This window comes from Coffea arabica, chromosome 2e, assembly GCF_036785885.1.
Source record: "Coffea arabica cultivar ET-39 chromosome 2e, Coffea Arabica ET-39 HiFi, whole genome shotgun sequence".
Taxonomy (NCBI): domain Eukaryota; kingdom Viridiplantae; phylum Streptophyta; class Magnoliopsida; order Gentianales; family Rubiaceae; genus Coffea; species Coffea arabica.
In genome coordinates, this window is record NC_092313.1 from 11436649 (window position 1) to 11461592 (window position 24944).

The following is a 24944-nucleotide window of genomic DNA, read 5'->3' on the forward strand; positions in this document are numbered from 1 at the left end:
TTAAGCGTCCCGTTTTATGTGAAAACTGGCAAACCGCAAGTAACATATTAACTCCTCAAGTCACCAAAGGGATTGACATGTGCGAGGTTTTTTTTTTTTTTTTTGAAATATAAGTGGGAGATCTAAATCCAGAACTTCTTCTTCTGTACCATTAAATTCATCCTTCCTCCTACCTCCACTGTGGGTTGTGACATCCTAAGCCGAAGAAACCATTTGTTTTCAATGAGAGTGGAAGGTCAATATGAATGAATTTACTTCTAGAGGCAAAGGGAAACGCGAGGCAACTAACTGCCTTGATGGTTTATTTGAACGGGGAAAAACCACGATCTAAACACTTTTCACATCTCTCTTTTCCGGCAAGCCATTTTCCTGATTGAGTTGGTGCTTTTTCCAAAAAAATTAATTCCTAGGCTAACGTTTCGATATTCAGTTCACTTTTTATGCTGCTCGTACCCAACCCGATCACAAGCGCAAAATCACACCTTGATGAATCAGATTTTCTCCCACTACTAATCTCAAGCTTGAGAAGAATGGATCACTACTCGAGTACACTTTCATTTTCTCTGACTTGCTCTTTTGTACTCTTTTATTTTTTTTCCCCCCCCTTCGGGGTAGGGGGAGTTGTTGGTTGATTAATGTCAAATTGGGATAGCTTTTCAAATGAGATTGGCTTCATTCCATAAATCTCAACACTTGCTACTTCTAAATAATTTACATATTGCAAACATAATAATATGTTATGTTTGCTACAGCAAAAATTTTTCACGGGTGACAGCTTGTGGAAACATCAACGGACCCGGAACATCAACTCGCTCGGCTAGTCTTAGTTAAGGCCAAAATCCAGTCGTTGATATATGCACCAACCAACTCCTCCGACATGGGATCCTTTGGACGATAATTTTCTCATTTGTGTTTATTAGCTCTGAAACTCTGGTTTACGAAGAATAGAGGCCTGAGGTGAGGCCTTAGATTATAGCAGCATCTGGAAAAACACTAAATGCAGCTGAATTATATACTCGATTTACCAGTGTCATTTGTCTCGATAATGACCCATACACTGCTCTACGTAACTTCCCTCAGACCCCCAATGAAACTCTTTTTTCTTATTTTGTGTCCCCATCTGAAAATGAATCAAGGCCAACATATTAAGGCCCAAGTGAATAAAACCTCAAAATCAAATAAGAGGAAGAAGAAACTCAAGAAAGCAGCACATTAATCTGAAAAAGAAATTACTCCTGATTACTTCCTAGTTTTGTATAACTTTAATTTCTTGTTTGACACTCGATTAAATTGTGCCCTCTGCCATCCTGGAGTAAATATCGGACCCTGGAATCAATTTTCATCTAGCTTTGACCTGAGTGATAGTGACAGGAACAGAGCTCATCTGATAGCTAGTAGAGCCTTCAGACGACTTCTCTTTTGACTGTAAGCTACTAAGCCCACCTGATTCTTGGAAGAAACCTGGGGGTGTAAGTTCCTTCTCATTAAGCCGGATGTCTCTCGAGAGCATCTCTATAACCTGGCTCATCAACGGCCTTCGATGCGCTTTAGCTTGTGTGCAGAAAAGGGCTACCTTCATATACCTAAGGACCTCTTGCTCAGGAAACTCCTTCAGTTCTGGATCAACTAACTCCAACAACTTCCCTTCTTCATAGAATTGCCATGCCTATAAAAGCAGGTAAGTTTATTCGGAGCTGGAGTGCAGACCCAATAAAACAATTCAAGAAGAAAAAGGCCGTGTCTTCAACCAAACGCTATAAGCAAAACCATACAATTGGATACTTACAAAATGAGGATACAGAGAAATTCAATTAGTCCGTAAATGTGTGTGTGTGTGTGTGTGTGAGAGAGAGAGAGAGAGAGAGAGTTCAGCGGCAATTCAACTATAACAAAACATAGTAACAACCTGAGTAGACATAGCAGGAGCTGTATCAGCAAAAGTACCATAAGGATTATATGTTTCATCACTAGATTTACCTTTTCTGATGACTAGAGTTTAGACCAAGGTATTCAGTTTATGTGTTTTATTCTAGGGTCACATTTGTCATGTTTCTCTATTGGCTAGCGAGAAGGTCTCCCTGTTGTTTCTAACTTATGGTTACATCCAATTGAATCTAAGGCAGTTTTAAGTTTGAGGTGTTACAAAGATATTTATAACAAAGGTCAGGTTGCATCTGCTGTTTTCTTTTTCTTCGTTCCTTTTCCCCCTGTTCGATGTTCAGGCATGAGGCGCGGACAATTTGTCAAAAAGAGTTCCTTGGCCTCTAGTTCATTGTTTTCTTGGTACTCTTCCAAGATTTAGTCTGAAGATTAATCCCTTTTTGTCCCCTTAACCTCATTTGGCATGATTTTGAAATGTTTGTCTTCATGTTGTTGTCATCAATGAACTGAAACCAAAAATCCAATATACCCCACGTTTTCTCGATTGTTGCCATTGATGGATGCAACCAACCAATGGTAAACTCGCTAAAAGGGCAGGCCCTGTTGGCAATTACTACTATAGTGGCCAACTATGCCAAAATCTATCAGAATGTACTCTTCAAGCATGCATTCTAACTAATGGCCTTAAGAGAGTTTGGAGACTCAGCACCATCAAAGGTTTCTCCCTTGTTGATATGGCACATCAAAGCACAATTAAATAGACCTACTATCTCCAGATGCATCACGCTTACATGCACATCTGTATTCTCTATTATGTACTTAACTATATTCTATGTGATTGCAATGTCCATTTGCCTAAAGAACCACATACAAGCTATAAGATGCAATTTAACAGAACTGGAAAAATCAAAATCTTAAAATAAAAAAAAAGAAGTTTTTGAAGAGTTTCATGATAAGGTTTCATCAATTGTTTACTAGTTTTATGTTTGACTTCTTAAATTCTGATGATGTGATTTCTTTTTCCTCTACAAGATTCTCTTCACTTTCTACATATTCTGAAATGTGTCAATTTTTAGTCGTACTATCAAGTTAAACCTAGGAATATTAAATCTCTTTTAAACAAGCCAATTTTATAGATAATAATCAGGAATATCCATTCCACTATTAGTAAGACAGATCTTTGCAACTCTTTTAATCCCTTAAGATCAAAAGTTGATTAAGCAATTTCCTACCCCCCACAAAGCTGCAAGTGGTGCCTCTCTCTAAGCCTGATCTACTTATTTCTGTAATGTTATGCAAATATGTATTGCCATTTTTCTTCACTTCTAAAGGACTCCTAATCAGGTTATTTAATTCCAATATCAGAAGCCCATCAGAATAGTAAAAAGTCCCAAAAGAAAAGGGGAAAATAAAAACTTATTTTTCATATACACAGTCCCCAGTGCCAGAAATGATGTGGAAGTACAAGTTTTCTACATTCTCTATACTAGAAAGTATGATCATCAAAAGGAACTGGCAAGCAGATGCAAAAAGAACATCTCATAACTAATAATTCTCATACTTCCAGCAATCATTATGTAAACAACAGGGCACGAAAACTCCACAATTAGTGCAGGATATCCTATGATCTATAGTGTAGGTACAGTCCAAACCTTACATAAAAAGTCACTATAAATTTCAAAAGTGAGACGCGCACCATTTTCTAAAGGATCTTCTTAGCTTTTTGGTTAACTTCTTTAGACATTATTGTGAACAGTCAACACCTCTAAAATGGGGAAAGTTCTGGCAGGTTAATATCATGTGACTACACACACCTAGGTAATGCTGCTTTTTAATTGAATAAAAATCATGACTAGCAGCAAGCAAATTCACATGAATAACAGAATAACAGCAAATGAGATGTGAAGCTGCAATGAAACTTGAGATATTTTAGATACCTCTTCCAGAAGTAATTTCCGTGCTCCTCCCCAGAATGAACTTGAACTGCTCTTACCGCTTACAATTTCAAGTACTACCACACCAAAGCTGTAAATGTCAGCCTTCATTGTTAGCTGACCACCCAATGCATATTCAGGCGCTAGGTAACCTCTGCTTGAAAAACATGAAAGAGTTAAAAAGGATGAAGTAACCCCTGCTTGAAAAACACGAGAGCTAGATACATGCATTAGATGAACACAACTTCCACAGTTGACAAATGGACGCTGAAGATTAGATAAAATTTGGGTTTCAACTTCTTCAAATCTCTGGATAATTGAAGGGTAAATTTCAGAAAAAATTTAACATTGGGAACTCTCCAAATTTAAAGACCAAACTGACTCTACAATCCTTGATAGACCCAACGCAGTTAGAATAGATTCTGTAACTCATGCCAGTCACACAATGACAACTGATTCTGCCAAATGTTGCAGTTATAGAAAATTACTACTGGACTTTAGTAGAAGAACCACCTCTAGGATCTGAAAAGCAATTCTTCCAATCTCTACATATCCATTTCGCACAAAGCATTGATTCATAAGCATGTTTTAACAAGACCAATCTATACAATACAACACTTAGCAATAGTCTTCCAAGGATGAATAAATGCAAAAATTTAGTGTTACGTGACAGAGCAAACAGAGTTTCTAGAACTATATTGTATGCAAGTGAAAACTTCTACTATCAACAGGAGAGGAGACATACGTTGTCCCTGCTATTTTCGTGCTGATGTGGGTTATGTCATCCGGAAAAAGTTTAGCCAACCCAAAATCTCCAATTTTTGGCGCAAAGTCCTTGTCAAGAAGTATATTACTAGCTTTAATGTCTCGGTGCACTATGTGTGGCACAAGTTCTTCATGAAGATATGCAAGACCCCTTGCAGTGCCCATGCAGATAGCTGTTCTTTTGCTCCACTCCAGATTTACAGCCCTACTTCTACCTACAAAATGGAAAAAGTATTCAATATTCAATTGAGGATCATTAGTTATCCATGAATTCCAAGTTCTTGCAAAAATTTTCAAATACCAAGTAGTGCATTATCAAGGCTTTTGTTTTCTAAATACGCGTAGACCAGTATCCTGTCAGGTCCATGTACACAGCATCCGATCATCTGAACAAGGTTTGGATGTTGAACATTTGATATAGTTTCAATCTCAGTCAAAAATTCACGCACACCCTGCTTCGAGAAAGCAGAAAGCCTCTTCACAGCAACTGGAGTTCCATTCTTCAGTTTTCCCTAAGAAATTTCAGCATGGTTAACAAAGTCAAGTCAAATCTAACAGTTCCAGAGAAGATGAGAGATATGCTTCTCAACTGGAAAGCCAAATATAGTTGTTTGTATTGGCAAAAAAAAACTTCCTGGGCAATCCAAACTACTTTAGCATGAAGATGAATTCTTGTGACTCCTATGGAAACAAGCATCTTTTTTTACGAATGTACACACTCACAAATAAAAGAACCTATGTAACTCCATGTATTATATTATCAATCTACGCGTTCCTCATACTCTTTCTTTTAAATAGTAAAAAACAGAATTCCAGTGGAGCATTTGAGCCATATGCCACTGATACAAATTATATAATACATCAAGCATAGGAAGCCCTCTCTGTATTATTTTACTCGCAGAAAAATTCATGAAAAGATCCAGACTTCCTATTAGGCAGTTCAGGATGTAATTCGGTGAACAATATATGGCAGCATGAACAAGAGATAATTTCATCTGAGAAACTTATAGCAACTGCAAATACCTTGTAAACTGTCCCAAATCCTCCTCGCCCTATCTTATTGCTTTGATGAAAGTTATCTGTTGCTGCATTTAATTCATTGATTGAGAAGTTCTTTGTCTTACCAAGTAAAATCCCTGTTAACAGAACAATTTAAGAATCATTTCTGGCAAACAGATGTTGGAAAGTCAAAAAAGTAAAATTCAAAGACATAATTATTGTTGACTTCTGCAATGTTAAGTATGAAAGTGAGATAACAGCTTGAAATTTTCCTGAACTGAAAGAAGTTTCAGTTAGTCCTTCTAAGTTGTCAGGTATAACTATGGTTCCAATACACATTCATTAAGCTAGATTGCTCATAATTTTATTTGTTGGTTCTGAAAAAATGCAAAAAGACTGATTGTAGCAAAAATATTAACAAGTTTGACACACGATCAATAATTGGTAAGAAAAAAAGATTAATGCATTTGTTGGTTTTAATCTTTAGCATTATTGAAACTATTATGCTGATTATGGCATCCAGCGCAGTCATCAATCTGTAGGATAACAAAGTCGGAAAGAAACCGCAAGTAAGAATATGTTGCTATCTCAAACCCTAAAGGTGATTGAGTAGATCTCTGTACTTAGGTTGACCGCATCTCAGAATGATCATTAAGCTACAAGAAAAGAGAAAGATGCATCTTTTATGATCTAGTTTGAAATAGTTATCCTAAAAGGCATAAGAACTTAGAAAACCTCTTAAAAGCCCCTCAACAGCATCACATAACAAGCTTATGACCAAGAAAATTTCAGACTTTGATGTTTGGCTTACCACAATTTCACAGATGAAATAAAAATTCTTCATGCTGCCAGACACCATTGCCTTGATCAGCATCTTAGGGTTTAGTCAATATGCACTTTGATGACTGGTTTTATGTTGTTCAAAGTACCAACCATTTGTGATAATGTAAAAATGTTGAAAACTGATATACAATAAAAAGAATTCACCAACAATATCATGATTCTGAGAACAATGTACCAGCAATTCATTTACATGAAAACAAAAGAAAATCCCAACGTCAAAGAAATTGACAATTAAAGCAAACAATCTGATGTCTCTTCTCTATGCTGCAAAAAACGTCCATGAAAAATATTCTGGAAGGCAAATAAAAGAAACTAGTAAGAAACAACACTAACATCTATGATGTCTAAACTGTAATAAAGCACTCACCTTCAGCATCACCCGTGTGTGGACGAGAAAAATAGTTAGCCCTATTCTGCTTGGTACTAGAGGCACCAAAGCAGCAACAACCCATGTCCCTCTGCAGCTTTATGATAGCAATTTCAAAATCCGATCATAAAGCCTCTCACATTCATTTTCTGCAACCGTGACCATCCATCTCCTCAATATGTCTAAAGCGTCCAATCATGCACTGAACAAGAAAGTGAAGACGCTATAGCATCAATCAAATCTTTATATAACAAGAACAGCTTCCTAATATTAAAACACTAATCAAGTTTTTTTAAAAAAATTTAAAAAGAGCACAAAGCAACGCCCTTTGGCAAAATTCAGAAACAAGAAAAAATATATAAAAAAGAGCATCACTAATTACCGATGCAATTGAAGTCATCACTCGAACCATTTCATCTACTTACATGTAAATGAAGACCCTGGCTTTGCATTTTCAATTGGGCTGACAATATTTATTTCGTTTGTTAAAAAATCTGCGGCATAATCCATTATTAATTAACCAAATGCAAAGTAGTGCTGAGCTTAGCTCAACTACTTCCCAATCAATTATATGATAAGTTTGCTCAAAGATAAGTTAAGACCACCTAGAAAATATATATATAATCTTGCTCAACGGAAAAAGCAAATTATGCATAATTCTTTTTTTTTTTTTTGGACCGGGGGCCGGGAGTTGGGGGGTGGGGGTGGAGGGAGAAGAAATCCAGAATGAACCCCCAAAAAAAAAAAATTCAATGGAACATACAAAATTCAACCCAAATACTAAAATTTTAAGAGGAACAAATTTTGAAAGATCAGAGTAAACTTACAGGTTAGATTGTTAGCTAAAAAGGGTTCAACCAGCAGTGTCCGAGGAGGAATTTGGAGAATAGTAATTAAGGATTTGTAAAAAGCTAAGACTTGCAAGAAATGAATATATAGGAATGAACTGAAAGGGTTCAAAACGACATGGTTTCTTAGACGGTTTTCGTGTGAAATGGCCAGGAGTCATCCCTCTCCACCAGCCCCCTACTCCCAGATAATCAGCGTTTTTCCACCTTGACCAAAATTTGGTCCGAAGCTACTAACTCTTTAACTCGTATATATGGACAATGGATATTCAAACTAAAGCTAGAAGGTTTGCGCGCCGTGACTGACTGTCTATTGTGTGTGTCTACACTTTTCACTGGGTGTTGGTGACACACTCTGAAAGTGACCTCCGGATTTGCACGTGCCCAGGTTGGCCGGCTGTACTCAACCAACGGGTGTTTTACTTTGCTCTTCTTCTTGCTGTCCCCAACTCAAGTTTACTCGGATTCAGCCACCGGAACTTTCTTACCCAACATTTGGGGCTTTTATTGGGTTTTTCTGGTTTTTACCAAGCGCGTCTGGACTTCCAAACATAGGACCATGCATAGGAAGAGCAAAACAATCCTAGGAATTTCCAAAAGATTAGATGCTGAGTCTCCAGTATATGAAATCAAATAACGCTGTTTGGTAGGTGCGCCCGCACCACTTTAAGCCTTTTTGATAAATAAATTCAATTGTTAAATTTAATAGATTCGAGTCTCAATCAATTAAATGACACCAAAAATTAAATATTTAAATTAATTATGTAATAATAAATTTTTTAGGCAAAATTTACTTCCAAAAATAAATTATAAATCATTCACTTGCCACTTAATTTGATATATATTCAAACATATATATATTAGTTTTGTACTTCATAATTCAATAATTTAATGAATTGATACTTTAAATTTCAGATTTTAAATTTCAATTTTAGCAAACGTATGCTAAGTCTTTGGGATGATTATTTAGTGCATCAATAATATGCTCTGACCTTAGAATGAGACCAACCTTCCCTCCTCCTAAGCTTCTACATAATAAAAAGATTTTTTTTTTAAAAAAAAAAATAGAACTCTAAGCAAGAAAAAGAACACGGAGAGAGACCTTAGACTCGAATTAAGTACTCCACTATTTTTGGAAGTTGATGAGTTATACAAATGTTGTGTCGAATTTTAAAATTCTTACAAAATTTTCCTATATATGGCATGGACTTAGGTAGTCTAGACATGGATCGTAATTTTCTGTAAAAAACAAAAAAAAAATTACGTTTTTCATGAATATATTTTTCAATCACTTTTTTATCTTATATGTATCAAATCACTATAGTATATTTTTTTACAAAAACTCCTAACGATAACAATCCAAACGAGACCTTAGAGCTCTTGAACGAATTTTGAGTTATACTATTATATCTTTTGATTCTCGAATGTGAAGACACCTTTTGTTATATCTTTTCATTCTTAAATGGAACACATCTTCTAGGCTTCTACAGTATGATTTAGCATGGTACAACTGCTGCATTGAAAAATTTCACCTGTTTGTTATAATATTTGTTAGATACAAATTTGATGAAAAGTCAAAAGGTGATTAGCTTTAGCATAATGTGAACAAGCTTAATAAACATTTTTGGATTGGGATTCTTTTTTGCAGGGCAGTCGCCTATTACACTGCTTCCCATCTCACGAAACTGCATGGAAAGACAAATTCTAGCTGCCCTGCAAAGCCTCAGTTAAACAGACCTCTCTTTAATCTCTTTTGTATTTTCATGGGTTTTATAATATGGCTTTCATTTTTTGACTTATTCCTTTTTCTTGACACTACGTTTGACTTTTTCCTTTTTTTTTCACACAGGAATTTAGTGGTTCTTCTAATTATCTGATGGTGATATGAAGAAGTTTGGTTTGAATAAACTATTTATTAAAGGACAAAGATTATTGTTTGTTTTCAATTTTCAAGTGATCATTAGTTTGCGGAAATGGTCTACATTCCATCGAGCTTTTCGGTTTAGTAAATTAAATAAATATCCATCACTGCCCCACGTGAACTATTTTTATTTTCCCAATTACGTCAGTTGCAGAAAAATGATCAGATGCTTACCTATGGATTTAGGTCAGAGGGATAAGTACTTGCCTTCGAAGTTTGGAAATTAAATGAACCTTTGACCACAACAAATGCCTAGAATTTTCATGGAAGTCAAAACCAGAATTTGAAATAGGCTGGAGTTTCTAATGGGTTTTGTTTTAAATGAGATATTTTAAATTCAATATTTACCGCTTATAATTCCTTCTAACTTATCAACAAACCCAACCCTCTCCGAACTTTTTGAACGGTAGCTGCCCGTCTCGGCATTAAAGCCAAAACTTCCATCTCATCAATCAACCTAACCGTCTCCCCGGACTCTCTAAAAGTTTGCTGCTTGCATTAAGGCCAAAACAAAGAAAAAAATAAGGGAAAGAAAGAAATAGATAAGATGACAAGGTGTATTTGTATAATTACATTTTTCAAAAGTATTGAACGCAGTCCAACAATACCATCAAAGCACTAGATTGATGACGATTATTGACTTCAAGTTCCACAAAAACCGACAAGAAAAATGGGCATCGTGTCCAATTCTATTAACATGACAAAGGGCACCAACTGGTTTGCATCGACGTGGCTATGTTCGCAATCATGAGAAGAAAAACGTAGAAAATTTTGATGAAGTTGGACAAAGAATTTCGTGATAATGCGTTTGGAAATTTGTGTTGCAAATGCAATTGGGCGACCATTCGTCAAGTGAATTGTGGTGACCAGAGATCGAGTCAGTCAGAGTGAGTTGATTTGCAATTTCACTCTAAATTTCTAACCTTATGTTACAGGATTACCATTTTCAGGGTAAATGGTTTACTATCAATCCCGAGATGAACAAACAAACAGAGTATGTTTGAATAGTTTATTACTACTTATAAAAAATTATTTAATTGTATCATAAATATATTTTTAAATTAATATTTTTTTTTATCTTTACAATCAACTTTTCATCTCATGTACATCGCATTAAAAGGGTATTACAGTGTATTTTGTAGAAAAATTATCTCAAATGATCTTCTATCTATACACAAGCAGTCAGTCATAATTATTTTAGTTGGTAACCAAATAACAGAGCTGGGAAAACAATAAAAGATTACATGTTTCGTGTGAGAGTTGAGAAATGAAAGGTAAAGATATGAATTATAGATGTGAAAAGTATTAATAGTATGGTAGAATGGAGAGACGTATGAGGATCTTCCATTGAACCGGTGAAAGAGCATTTTAGACCAAGAAAAATCTTGGATGGGAAAAGATAGAAAAGTGAGCATGTTACTGCTAAGAAATTGACTTAATTTTTTGTAGACAGCTTTTTTATTCTGCGTAGAAGTAACTAGTTTCCCAATTGTTTGACCAAAGAATTTCCTATTTGTATGAGTTTAGGAATTAAAAATTATTTTTTATTCCGTATGAAATTAGAAATTAGCAGTTATTACTTGGGTGTTAGTCAAATGATGTAATTTATAAATGGGTGGAGGTTGGCATACTATAAAATGACACATAAATGTGACATGTATCCTTATATATGGGGTAAAAAAGGGTTCTTGAAAAATGAAAAATTATACAAGGGTTTAAATTGAGTTCAAGTTGTATTCTTATATAGAGTTTTTCTCTCATAATAAAGAACTACAACGTAAGCTCAATGATGAAATTGAGCACGTTAAATTTTATGTGACGTTTATCTTTCATACCATGACGTAAACTCAATGATGGAGTTGAACCACATTATATATTGTATCGTTTATCTTTTATACTTATGTCTTATTTATTATTAAATTGTTATATTCAAATGTTTTAAAAGTAGAGTGTATTTTGTGCTTGGATCTCAACCGTTATTGCTACATTTGGAAGAATCGTCCTCCTAGAATTCTCAAGCTTGGCCCTAGGACCCCTGACAGGAAAAACAGATTGGACTGGGTTGAGTTCGGGCCAAGCCCCGATCCATTGATAGCCCTAAGGAATTCTCAGTGGTGGGCTCAGTTGAAGGTAGGTGGCACTGGTGGCTAAAATTTACTTAACAAACTTAGTTGGGCTTGATTACTGGTCCAGATAGATGTGGTTCAGGCTGCCTTCAGAGTGTTTTGATCCACAAAAAAAGGCTTAGTAACAGGTTTAACAAGATACGTCAATTTGAAATGCCCATGCAAGTTAACTTTAGTACAAAGGTCAGCAAGTTCCTTCTTTCGCCCCAGAAAAGAGCTTCTTACATTGTGAAGGGCTTCGTTCTTACACTGAATTTTGAGCACATTTGCAGGTACATGAAGTCTAGGTACCGACAACTATTATAATTGTCCCTGTGGAGAAATTAATCCATTTGGACTGCTATTTTGTAGTAAAATGTACTATAGTAATTTGCTGTTAAACTGAATTTTGAGCACATTTGCAGGTACATGCAGAGTAGCTACCGACAACTATTATTGTCCATGTGGAGAAATTTATCCATTTGTACTGCTATTTTTTTTAAGAGGTTTTTTAGAAAAATTTACTGTAATAATTTGAATTATTTGAAATAAAAAGGTGATTAAAAAATATGTTAACAAAAAATAAAATTTTTTAGAGGAAAATAGCTTTCTCTACCTTCCATGAGAGACACTGCATTACAATTTTAATCATAAACTAATCAATGGATCCAATTCTTTTTTTTTTTTTTTCTTAAAGTACTAATGAACAAGAATACAATATTGTGCCCTAATTAGTCAGCCATTCAACCGTTTTCCAACAGAAAAAGATTGTCTGGATTGCATATTATTTACATCTTATTTACACGCACGAACTTACTTGTATTATCAATATATTTTTCAATCATTTTTTTTATCTTATACACATCATATCAAAAAAGTATTACATTATTTTTTTTCACAAAATTATCTCAAATAATCTCCCAAGCAATCAAGCATGGCCCTCCAACAAATGGGGAAAAAAAAAAAGGAAGAAGAAAATATTGACCCAGAAGAGAGAAAACAAAAAACAGCAGAACAAGTACTCCTCTCCCACAATTGGTCCCTGTGCCCTTTTTTTCTCCACCCCCCGAACACCTGGAATCTGCTCACTTGGCTCCGACTCACTCTCAAACCCTAACCCCACTTTTCCACATCCCTCTCTTTCCTACGCCCAAAAGCATCTTTCACACAAACACGCACAACACACACACAGTGCTTCCTGTCGCCCTCAATTGCGACTTTCCTTCCACTTGTCTGTCCATTGCTCACAATTCCATTAATTTAATTATCTTCAACTATATCTCTTTCTATATATATATATATTAGGGCTTTTTGGGCCTTTTCTCGGTTCTATTCAGATGAATGATTCAAACCCTTCTCCACATCCCTCCAAGGACTCTGCTGCTGCTGCTCCTGCTCCTGAAGAAGAAGAAGAAGAAGAAGAAGAGTCCTCGTCTTCTGCTATTACTATTATTTCTGCTTCGGTTTCTGTAGAAGCTTCCAAGGGTCCCGCCGAGAAGCCTGAAATTACAGCCGGAGAGGAAGAACCGCAGCCCATGGCGGTGTCGGAGAAGGAGGCCGCTGCGGTGGCAGGACCCCCGGATGATCATATGGACGTGGATAACGTGAGTCCGGCGACTGTTTTTTGTATTAAGCTGAAGCAGCCGAGGTCTAATTTGCTTCATAAAATGAGCGTTCCCGAGCTTTGTCGTTATTTCAGGTGAGTGTTGTTATGTTCAATTAGTGAGCTTTAGTCGAAATACGTGCGAATTTTGAGGAAATTGTTTGGTACTTTTGTTTCTTCGGTGGACATTGTTGCTCGAGGGGAAATTTTGAGGCGCGGAAGTGATACTTCTTCGGGTTGATAAAAATGTCGAATTTTTGGGTCCTAAGAAGGCAAAATCTAGGCTGTTTGGCCTACTTGGTTAGCATGGTAAAGATTTAATCTGGTTTCACAATTACCTAAGTCTTGCTCTTTCTTCGATTCTTTATGAAGTTTCTTGTTGTTTTATTTTAATCTGCGACCGTGGTTACTAGTGGCTGGATTGGTTCAGATGTCAAGTTGATAACTGTCAAAGCTGGATTTTGGAACTAGAAAGGAAAACTATGTGGTTGATTTGTGTTTCAAATTCAAAATTAAGCAAAAGAGTGCTTTTCTAAGTAGCAGGGCAATCAGTGAAGAGCTTAATAAAAGACTGTTCCAAAGTGATGCAGGATGTCTGCCTAATTAATCAGGATATGTTTTTGCTATACTTTCTGCTATTATTGTTGCCAATTAGGTATATTTGCTTGTTTACCAAGGTTCGCATTGGTTGTCTTATATGGGTCTAAATGGATAATTTTTAGATTTTTTTTGTTCTTTTTTTTGGGGGGGGGGGGGGAGTTGGATGGTTGATGCTATAGGTGGCATCCATTGCATTTTTTATAATCATCCAATTGAATTCCATTTGAATCTTTTTTCTATAGAGATTTTTTTGTTTTAAAAAACCTAAACTTTATCTTAATGTAGAAGCCAAAACTGCAATAAAGTGAAACTTTCCGACAGGTTCCTCAAGAGAACCTAATTAACCAGTGCAATATTAATTTTAGGTTCCTTTTTCTTTTTTGTGGATTTATTGGTTCCTAGATCCAACAGCATGGTCTTGTGAAACATTTTTAATTGAACACTTACTCCTCGTTGTGAAGCTGGTTATGTGTCTAAAGAAAGACTTCAATTCACATTATGAAAAAAGAATAAACGAGAGGAGGGCATTCTGCCTTTTACTAAATGTCAACAACGATTAAGTTTTTACTATTAGTGGTTTTGTTGCTGTCTGATAATTTCTTCACCTTATTTTTGATTATTAACTTCTATTGTTTTCTTTCCAGCGCTGTTGCTTGGTGCGGTAAGCTTAATGCAATAGCATGTGCATCGGAAACTTGTGCCAGAATCCCAAGGTTAGAACGCTCTTGTGATTATTACTTGTCTTTGTATGTTATTTTGGATTCTAAATAACTTCTCTAATTAGACATATTTACTTGGATATGGATGCAATTCTTCTTCTTGCCTCAAAAGGAAGGGAAGATGGAGTTTTAAACCATCAGTTAGAAATATAGATTGTTAATCAACTGGCTTTCTTGTTTTTCATGCTGCTTCCTTTTTTAGTGGATGACAAATTATGTACCCATCCTGCTCCTGGCTTCCTGGCAGCAAAAAAGAAAAATAAAGTAAAATATGTGAACAATTTGATGAAATTAAAAATGAGAGCCTTTGCCCAATGATTAATGAGATTAAATGAGCCAAAATCAGTGTGAAGAGAATTTGATTTTCAATCTGTGTTGGAAAAGGTTTGAAAGCTTTTACTACTAGTAATATGACGCTATTGCTATTTTTCTGTGAGATGAATCTTGCAGAGATGCCCTTATTTGCTCATAGTTGTACAGTAGATTTTGAAGAGGCTATCCATTCATTAGGCAAACAAGTCAACTGCAAATAAATTTTTTTTTTCCTTGCTACATGTGTGGATTGTAAAAAGGGTTGAATTGCTTGCACGGGATAGAAAAGAAGAGACTAGCAAAACCATCTTGGGGTGATTGGGATTTGTTAGAGATTTGTTTTGTACTCATAATCAATATCTTTTCCGCATCATTTATATCTTACTCAATTGTTATTTTGTTTTCTGGTAGTTCAAACGCAAATCCTCCATTTTGGATTCCTATACATATAGTGATCCCAGAGCGACCAACTGAGTGTGCAGTATTCAATGTTGTAGCAGGTACTAGACGTGACTTGCTGAGATTACTTACCTTATTTATTGGACTTGGCATTGTCATTTCAAATGATTATTCCATTTTGTGTAGTGCAACCTTTGGTCACTTTGCATATTGGGATGCAGTCTGATGCTACCCCTGGATATGGTTTGAGATGAAGAATTTTAGCATGTTTGATGTTTGATTTGGTTTTTAATTTTTGAATGCTGTTCCTCATTTCAGTTCTCATAATATCTAGAACAAACTGATCTTTTTATATCCTTTTGGATCTAAAGGAAATCTTTGATCTGTGTGGTTTTTAGGCTGTGTTTGATGGTAGAAGTATTACATTTCTTTTCATTGTATGTGATCCTTTTGCTATTATTAGATATGTTACTAATACTATTTTCACACCAAAAAATAAATGCTTAGAAATCAACTTGTTTCTTTGGAGATATCTGCAGATTCTCCTCGAGACTTGGTTCAGTTTATGGAATGGTCTCCTACATCCTGCCCTCGAGCGTTGCTCATAGCGAATTTTCATGGGAGGATAACCATCTGGACCCAACCTTCTCAAGTAAGAAATTATTTCTTAGCACAACAGATCTATTGCTTGCTTGGCTTCTAATTTGCCACTATCTGCCTGCTTTCATTTGCATCTCTGTGGCATGTCATTACATTCTCGTTTTAATTTTGTTAATTCCCAAATGCCTCATGTTCTCATCCACTTCACATCTGGTTTGGTTCCTCAGGGTCCAGCCTGTATAGTAAGAGATGCTAGCAGCTGGCATCTGGAATATGAGTGGCGTCAGGATATAGCAGTAGCTACAAAATGGTTGTCAGGTGTTTCTCCGGTATGCTATTTTTATATTGTTAATTCTAATTGAAATTGTATTTGCTCGTTTCTTTCTATTGCATTAATTTTGTATGCTATGGAAATTAGTATAGGTGGCTATCATCGAGATCTGCTAATTCAGCAAAGTCAACTTTTGAGGAAAAATTTCTTTCCCAGCAGCCAGAAGCTCCAGGTTTGTCACTCCTCTTTTTGCCAGTTCTTGTCTGTGGGTCTGTCTTAGACTTGTCTATTAATACGTGGCTATGTGCATCACAACGTAATAACCCTTATCCTTTTCTATGCATGTCAAGTTGTTTGTGTTTGTACATATGGTGTTTGAACAGGAAGGATGAACTTGTCTCGGCATGTAGTGTTGTAGCCATTTCTTCAATCGCCAAACTTCTCTATTACCTGTGAAGCCCCCAACAACCTGTGAACTATTTCTTTGATTGAGGGGTGGAAGCCCAACAATAGAGAGAATGGGAGATAATTTCCTCACAAGCGAAACTGAATCCCTTGTGGGATTGCAAATGGTTTTCCTTTGCAATACAGGGTCAATAGTTGTTGATGAGTCTTTGACATCATTAGCCCAAACATCTTAATGTGGAGCAATGATTTGGCTCACCATTAAAGCTGCCATTTCTTCTTTTTTTTTAGGCTACTCCTTTGATTTTAAGAACTCAGTGAGATGCTTTAACCGAATGCAATGTTTTCGGTTTTGATGACAGCTGGTTGGCCAAATTTCCTGTGTGTGTGCTCTGTCTTCTCATCTGGATCTGTTCAGCTCCATTGGAGTCAGTGGCCGCCCACTCAAAGTGGTACACCATCAAAGTGGTTTTGCACAAGCAAAGGGCTCTTGGGAGCTGGGCCGAGTGGCATTATGGCAGCTGATGCTATTATAACAGATTCTGGAGCCATGCATGTGGCAGGTGTTCCCATTGTTAACCCATCAACTGTTGTTGTTTGGGAGGTGACTGCTGGCCCTTGGAATGGATTTCAAGCTTCTCCAAAGGCTAGTGTAGGTAATGGTGTTCCACCATCAGTGAATCCTCCTTCATGGGATGGTTTTGCCCCCTTGGCTGCATACCTGTTCAGTTGGCAGGAGTATTTACTGCTAGAAGCTAAGCAAGGGAGAAAATACACTGAGCAAGACTATAATGAGATGGTGACACTTCATTGTTCACCAGTTTCAAACTTTTCTGCATATGTCAGTCCTGAAGCTGCAGGGCAATCTGCTTCTGCTACCACCACATGGGGTTCTGGTGTCACTGCTGTCGCATTTGATCCAACTCGTGGTGGTTCTGTAATAGCTGTCGTGATAGTTGAAGGTATTAAACTTAATTCTTATTTAAATTGTCCTTTTTCCCTCAAGTATATCTCATGTTAGAATGCACTTTTTATGGATACTAATATTTTTCTTGTATGTCCACTACTGTTGAGAATGGATGTCCTTGAAGCATCTCATGATTAAGATAGCTGCTATGCTATCTGCTTTTGCTATTGTGGGTCAATTAATGATATTTTTGCAAGCATTTTTAGGATGAATGTTTTTGGTCCATACATTTATTTTAACATGTGATTGTTGTTTGTATTGTTTTTTCTCTTATAAATGACCGCTACTGCCTAGAGTTTGGTGCTTTTAAACATCTCATGATTAAGCTACTTTTGGTTGTCTGCTATGATATATGCTTTCGCTGCTTAGGTTCAATTGACAAATATTTTTTGCATGCAATTTAAGCATGATTGGTTTTTCTCCTGGTGGTTACATTTTAGGGTCCCGCATGCTTGTTTTTGGTTACCAATCTGCAATCTGATAAACAGATTTTTTGCTTGGCCTCCTGCTTGGAAATGAATATTTGGGAAATCATTAAAATATGCTTTATACAGAGAGAGAGAGAGAGCAGGACTCTATGTGTAATTTTGGTGTTTGGATTAATAATCTTAATAGTTCATGTAGTTGCTTACTTGTAGGTGCATTTCAGTCTGCTGGCATCATGTAGTACATCTACAGGATTTGCATCATCTGAATCACATGATTGAGTTGATAATATAATATAAACAAGCTTTTTTTTTTGTTTGAAAAATATCTTAAATATAATTATAGAGAGGTATGGGTTCATTGTGTAACATTCTTGGTTCCATTTTTAACTTTTCTGGCATTAAGTGCAACTATTAGAGATTCAGGGGCTGATTGTACACTTTCTTGGTTCCTTTTTAGCATGTAATGGAATGTACAAGATGGCCTGGCTCATTTATAAATTTTCTGACATTGACTGATTATCTATTCTTATTGCAACAGGGCAATACATGTCCCCATATGATCCAGATGAGGGTCCCTCGGTCACAGGATGGAGAGTTCAACGTTGGGAGGCGACCGTTGAGAATGTTGTCCTCCATCCTATATTTGGAAATCCTTCTTCTACTTTTGGTGGTGAGGCACCAAAGCAGACAGTTTGGGTGAACAAAGGAATGAAGTGTACTCCAGCAACAAATGATTTCAGAAGTCCTCAAACAGCTGCTGCTGTGCCTTCTCCTGATGGAAGAAATTCATCTGACCCTGGTGTTGAGGTGACAAAAACAGTGGGTTTTGACCACTTTGATTTGCCAAGTGATGTTAGAACACTTGCTCGTATTGTTTATTCCTCTCATGGTGGTGAGATTGCGGTAGCTTTTCTACGAGGTGGCGTGAATGTCTTCTCAGGTGCAAGCTTTACACATGTTGATAAGTACCAGATTGATGTTGGTGCTGCAATTGCTGCTCCTGCCTTCTCTTCTACTAGTTGTTGTTCAGCTTCTGTCTGGCATGATACAAGCAAGGATTGCACCATGTTGAAAATCATTCGTGTTCTTCCTCCTGCTACTTCAAGTAGTCAACTTAAAGCTAACTCTGTGACCTGGGAACGAGCAATTGCTGAGAGGTACATTGGATAAACAACTTTTTTTGCATATCATAAGACTGTTAGTTTTAGTGGATATTATCATTGATTCATATTATTCTTCTCTTGCGTCTGTGTCTTTAGGAGTTTAACTTAGAATTTTTTTGCTGAATAGTTTCATCCTTAATCAATAAGCCATGACATCTCTTATCTTGGCAGATTTTGGTGGAGTCTTTTAGTGGGGGTTGACTGGTGGGATGCTATAGGCTGCACTCAAAGTGCAGCTGAGGATGGAATTGGTAATAATTTTTCAGCATGCCTAGCATGTGAATTCTTTATGCTGTTTTAAAGCTAACTTTGCAAATTTTGAAGACTTGGCTACTGGCAGAGATGAGCTAAGACAAAACTTTATGCGTCTCTAATGCAAAATTTTATTGCTGAGATTGTATTGCATCAGATCATGGTGTAACATCCTGATGGGAATTGCAAACAGACTGATTTGGATGCTTTATTTTCTTTTGAACCGCAGACTTGCTGTTCTTATATGTTGGCTATATTTTGTTGAATCAAATAAGGATACCCTGTTTATTGTTGGTCTCTTGATACAGTAATTTAACTTTATATGTTTCCTTAAATTGTTAAAAATTGAGCCAAGCGACCCGTCCCCCATGATGATGTATGATTAACATGCTTTGGTGGTGTATTATTAAGATGCTCTTATCTACAACTTAAAATGAAAGATGAGGAGTTGCTATTTAGGTGGTGGAAATTGGAATTAGTAGAAGGGAAGTGTTTCTTTCCTTGTATTCAAATTGATAGGATATGATTTTTTTTTTGGGGGGGGGGGGGGGCTTGGTTTGTTATTTTCAGATGAAAGATCCATGAAACTTAACGAGAGATTCCCTTTGTTTTTTTGGTGTTTCAGATTGCAGTGGTATTGTGTAAAGATATTTTATTAGTTTGTCTAGGCAAACAAAGATCAGAGAGATCTAGTATATACCACTTATTTGAAAATGTTAAAAGCTGGAAAGCAAAAGAGAGATTATGGAGATGACTGGAAGCCATTGTTCGAGCTCGAGCCAATGAACATTTGTCTCTCTGTGTTTCTCTTTCTAGATTTTGTAACTTGGTTCTCTGTACCATTTATTAGCGCCTCTTTTGGTAATAACATTCTTCTCTGCTGCAGTGTCATTGAACAGTGTTATTGCTGTGTTGGATGCTGATTTCCACTCTCTTCCTTCCACTCACCACCGACAGCAATATGGACCTGTATGTTTCATAATTTTGTTACTGGTGCATGTTATATTCAGCTAAAGTATTTTCCTATTCTGTGTATTTAAGTAACGTGCTCTTTGCATGCTTTTTTGGACAAAAGATGATCACTTAATCCTAAATGTCTTTAATGATATCCAGAAAGTCATATCTTTCTACATATGCATGAAACACACTTTAAATGATTTATTAAATTTGAAATGTGATGTTAAATTTCCAGGATCCCTATCTTTGAAGTAAATCTGATTTGATTGATGCAGAGTCTAGACAGGATCAAATGTAGGCTTCTAGAAGGTACAAATGCACAAGAAGTCAGGGCAATGGTACTTGACATGCAAGCAAGGTTGTTGCTAGATATGCTTGGCAAAGGTATTGAATCGGCTTTAGTAAATCCTTCAGCTTTGCTATCTGAACCATGGCATGCATCTGGTGAGGCATTATCTGTTTTAGATCCTGAGGCAATGGCTGTTGAACCAGCACTCGTCCCAATCATCCAGGTTTGCATGACACATTTTGCAGTTCAATGACAGTATGGTTATCCCGAAGCTTTTCCCTAATCACCTGAATGATATCCATGTAGGCTTATGTGGATGCAGTACTTGATCTTGCATCCCACTTCATCACGCGGTTGCGGCGTTATGCTAGTTTCTGCCGTACATTGGCAAGTCATGCTGTTACTGCTGGCACTGGAGGGAGCCGGAATATGGTAACTAGTCCCACCCAAAGTTCTGCTTCTCCTACTGCGACTCAGGGTGAGAGACAATTTTTCTTCTTCGGTTCCAAAAAATTTTCCCTCTTGTTTCTCCTATTATATTTCCTTATGTGATACCTGTTGGATGAGTATCTTAGGCATCCCATCTGCATATGTTGAATTTCCTTGTCCAGGAGCTCAGGGTGGCACTGCTAGTTCCACCGGAAGTACCCAGATGCAAGCTTGGGTTCAAGGAGCCATTGCAAAGATTAGTAGTACTGCTGATACAGTACCAAATTCAGCCCCAAATCCCATAAGTGGCCCTTCAAGTTTTATGCCTATAAGTATAAACACAGGCACTTTCCCAGGAACACCAGCTGTTAGGCTTATTGGAGACTGCCATTTCCTTCACCGATTGTGTCAACTTTTGCTTTTCTGCTTTTTGTTTTGGCGAACACAAGTACCACGTTTGTATGGCAGTTCTCAAAGAAATGCTGATTCAGCTGCACAAAAACCTCAGCCTAATAATTCAGGCAGAGTAGAAGAATCTAACTCTGTCCCTGCGAAACCAGGGTCAGCGAAGATTAGAGGAGAAGAAGCACAGGGTCCAAGAGCTGGCCAGTTGGCTGCAGCAGCAAAAGGACCGGAAGAAGTTCCATCCAGCCGGTCAAGGCTGGGTTCTGGCAATGCGGGTCAAGGATATACATTTGAGGAGGTAAAGACATTCAATTTTTTTACTGAAACAAATGAAGACCTATAATTGGCCTTGCCATTTATTGCCTAATTTTGTTTCTGTTATGATTAAGAAATAGAGGAGTCTTAGTTGAGTGGTATGCTTCAGACCTGCTTTTGTCTTAAAGTTGATACACACCATCTCCTCACATCTTTTGTAGAACTATTAATTTGAACCTTGGAGAAGTTAAATTAAGAATTTGTTTGTAATGAATACAGGCAAGTTGGGGAATTAAGTTGTTACTTGGATGGCGTCTCTTGGAGTTTGCTTGATTTAGTCCTAAGATCATTTTTTGACTTCAGCCTCATAATTTTCTAACCATATACACCTCTTTTGCTCATTCAGAATGTGGGATAAGATTCTAAAGTGGTTTTCATGCATCTGCTGGAGTATGTTATGTACTGTTGGGCTTTATGGAATTGTAATGTGAGATGCAAAAGATAACTTGGGGATTAAGAATGTCTAAAGCTGTAATCTTGGAGGGCCTCATTTTCTCTGTGAAGAAATGCAAAGATTTGTTACTTTCCCTGTGTGGACTGATTTTGATGCCTCATGCAGGTGAGGGTACTTTTTCGCATACTGATGGATCTCTGCAGGCGAACAGCAGGTCTAGCACATCCATTACCTGTTTCTCAGGTTGGGAGTAGCAACATTCAGGTTCGGCTTCATTACATTGATGGGAACTACACTGTTCTGCCAGAGGTCGTGGAGGCATCTCTTGGTCCACATATGCAGGTATTTCTTAGCAGTTTTTGAAAATGATGAAAGCTGTTATATTCTGCTTTCATTCTTCTTGCTGACTGTTCAACATTCATAAAATAAATGCCTTGTCGCATTACTGCAGATGGAAAATTTTTTCATCTCTCTCTCTCTCTCTCTTTTTTTTTTTTTTTTAAAAGAAACTTTGGCAGTTCCTTATGGCCAATATCTAATGTGGTTGCGAACATCCAAGAAAATTGCCTCATTTGATAATTATCTTAAATACAAGAAACTTCTAAAAACCTTAGTTATTTAAGCTCATGTCATGTAACATTGATGTAACTATTTCCGGGAATAAAAACATCTAAAGTACTCTCACATATTGTTTTTGTCGGCTGTTTGCAGTTTATGCCACGTCCCAGAGGTGCTGATGCTGCAGGTTTGCTACTGCGTGAGTTGGAACTTCATCCTCCTGCTGAAGAATGGCACCGGAAGAACATGTTTGGTGGCCCATGGTCTGATCCTGAGGATATTGGTCCTGTCAATGATAGTGTAAGGCTAAGCCCTTCAGCAGATTTACATGATGGGACCTCATCAGAAAACTGTGATGTCTATTATGGAGCCCATGGCTTGTGGCCAAGGAAGCGCAGGATGTCTGAAAGGGATGCTGCTTTTGGGTTAAACACTTCAGTGGGTCTTGGAGCGTATCTTGGTATAATGGGATCTCGTAGGGATGTTGTAACGGCTGTTTGGAAAACTGGACTTGAAGGAGTTTGGTACAAGGTTTGTTTACATTTAGTAGGACTTTTTCTTTGTCATCTATGTCTTTCATTCCTAAAGTTATACGTCACTTCATCCTTTTTTGGGATTTCCTTACAACCTCTGATCAATATTTTACTGTTAAGTCTGTAGTCTTAGATGTTTCCAGAGAGTCCAAACATAATGACTAAAACAAAGTTTTACACCTCTGATCAAGAGTTCAACTGTTAAACTGATGAAACATTTGATGTAGTGTCTAATTTGCTCACTCCAGTGGTTTAATTTTGTGATAGTTACAAATTCAGTTACGAGCTTTCTTTGTGATGCAATGCTTGAACAGTCATCATCTCAGACAGTTGACTCTCAATCTTTGTTATCATTGACTTTATTAATTTCCCCTAATTTATGTTGTTCGAGTTGTTTGGGGTGGAAAGCTTGCTATATTGTGTTATTTTAGCTTTAAAATCCATTCCACCCAGGCCTCGCTACCCAATATACGGGAAACAAATGAGAGCAAACCATCAATTCAAAACTCTATTCAGACTGGGTCTAAATTTCAATGTTATTATTATATTTTCTTTTATTCTGAAGTGACTATTGTTATCATGCAGTGTATAAGATGCTTGCGGCAGACATCAGCTTTTGATCTACCACGTGCTACCTCCACTGGTAATCAGAATGAGAGGGCAGTTTGGTGGATCAGCCGATGGGCACATGGCTGCCCAATGTGTGGTGGAACATGGGTCCGAGTTGTATAGCTCTTTCAAAGCAACCTGCTCGTAGTTATGTACAGATTTGATGAGTTGTTGTGACGCTTGGCCATCTGCATCCTGTATTGCTTTATCATGGAGCTCAGCTGACGGATTGTGGTTTTAAGTGCATTAATTTGGTTGTAGGATTCTCAGCATAATACAACTGCTGCTTAAAAAGTGGAATTTTTCTTGTTGGGGAACAGTTCCCAAGTTTATCACGTCCTGCGGGAAAGGAAATGAATTTGGAGGGGAATACTCATTGGTCAAATCAGATGTGAAGTAAGTTCACTCTTTCCCAATATACCCATGGAGTATTCTAGAAACGAAAGACTTGCATAGATTCCAAGTAGGATGAGTTTCAGAATTGTGGAGCCCTAGTCGTTTGTGAGTTCGCCTTATGACCAATTCTAAGAGTTGCTTGCTGATGATATCGAAGACAATTTTTCTTGATTTTCTGACAAATCCTTTCGGATGTCCGGGGGGTCATAAGATGACACTATTTGCTTGTACAGAATGTTACAAAGGGCTAAGATTTCTTGGTTTGTGGTGGCAGTAACTTCCCTGAGGAGCCTGTCAAAGATCTGTGGTGCTAAGTTATAGCGGGGTCTGGAGCTTGTGATGTTCTGCGGCTTCGGCCTTCGCATCTATTTTTTGCTTATGCAGCTGTCTATTGTGATGAAAAAGAGCATTGGAAGGTGCCTTGTGAAGAGTTCATAGTTTTTTTCCGGTTTTTCTGCCATTTTATCATTTACTTGAGGGGCATTTCCAGCCAGTGACCTTATTATGTATAGTATCTGAAATGCTATTTGAAATGTACCATTGTACATCGTTATACTTCTTTAATGCCTTCTTTTCTTAAATTTTAAGTCAGTAAAGTTGCAGTAAATGCATCTTCTCTAGACCTATTTAATTTCTATGTCTATACTATTATTCTTAGAAAACAGATAATGATTAGT

General features: G+C 37.1%; 2 protein-coding genes across 11 annotated transcripts; one reads left to right on the plus strand and one right to left on the minus strand.

The window, feature by feature from the left end:
* Positions 1 to 998: 998 nt before the first annotated feature.
* On the minus strand, positions 999 to 8286 carry LOC113730952 (cold-responsive protein kinase 1-like). Of its 4 annotated transcripts, XM_072078926.1 has the most exons (8): positions 7617 to 8286; positions 6790 to 6991; positions 5604 to 5716; positions 4882 to 5092; positions 4561 to 4795; positions 3819 to 3969; positions 1444 to 1666; positions 999 to 1120 (listed from the first exon to the last, which is right to left on the minus strand). In XM_072078926.1, the coding sequence occupies exons 2-8, from the start codon at positions 6872 to 6874 to the stop codon at positions 1104 to 1106; spliced, it is 1035 nt and encodes a 344-aa protein (XP_071935027.1). In that variant the 5' UTR covers positions 6875 to 6991; positions 7617 to 8286; the 3' UTR covers positions 999 to 1103. The 4 variants fall into 4 exon arrangements, with proteins under 4 accessions (XP_071935027.1, XP_027111757.1, XP_071935026.1 ...); XM_027255956.2 differs by having other exon boundaries at positions 999 to 1666; positions 7617 to 8285; XM_072078925.1 differs by lacking the exon at positions 7617 to 8286 and adding an exon at positions 7215 to 7468 and having other exon boundaries at positions 999 to 1666.
* A 4438-nt stretch (positions 8287 to 12724) lies between these two features.
* LOC113730953 (mediator of RNA polymerase II transcription subunit 16-like) lies at positions 12725 to 24874 on the plus strand. 7 transcript variants are annotated; one of them, XM_072078927.1, is made up of 17 exons: positions 12756 to 13362; positions 14511 to 14579; positions 15309 to 15397; positions 15836 to 15948; positions 16124 to 16225; positions 16315 to 16399; positions 16935 to 17534; positions 18506 to 19124; positions 19302 to 19381; positions 20269 to 20351; positions 20615 to 20723; positions 20805 to 20851; positions 20935 to 21106; positions 21240 to 21760; positions 22337 to 22513; positions 22883 to 23260; positions 23848 to 24874. In XM_072078927.1, exons 1-17 carry the CDS (start codon positions 13001 to 13003, stop codon positions 23992 to 23994), a joined length of 3753 nt encoding a protein of 1250 aa, XP_071935028.1. In that variant the 5' UTR covers positions 12756 to 13000; the 3' UTR covers positions 23995 to 24874. The 7 variants fall into 7 exon arrangements, with proteins under 7 accessions (XP_027111759.2, XP_071935030.1, XP_071935028.1 ...); XM_072078928.1 differs by having other exon boundaries at positions 12996 to 13575; XM_027255958.2 differs by having other exon boundaries at positions 12725 to 13362; positions 20615 to 20851.
* The last annotated feature ends 70 nt before the right edge of the window (positions 24875 to 24944 follow it).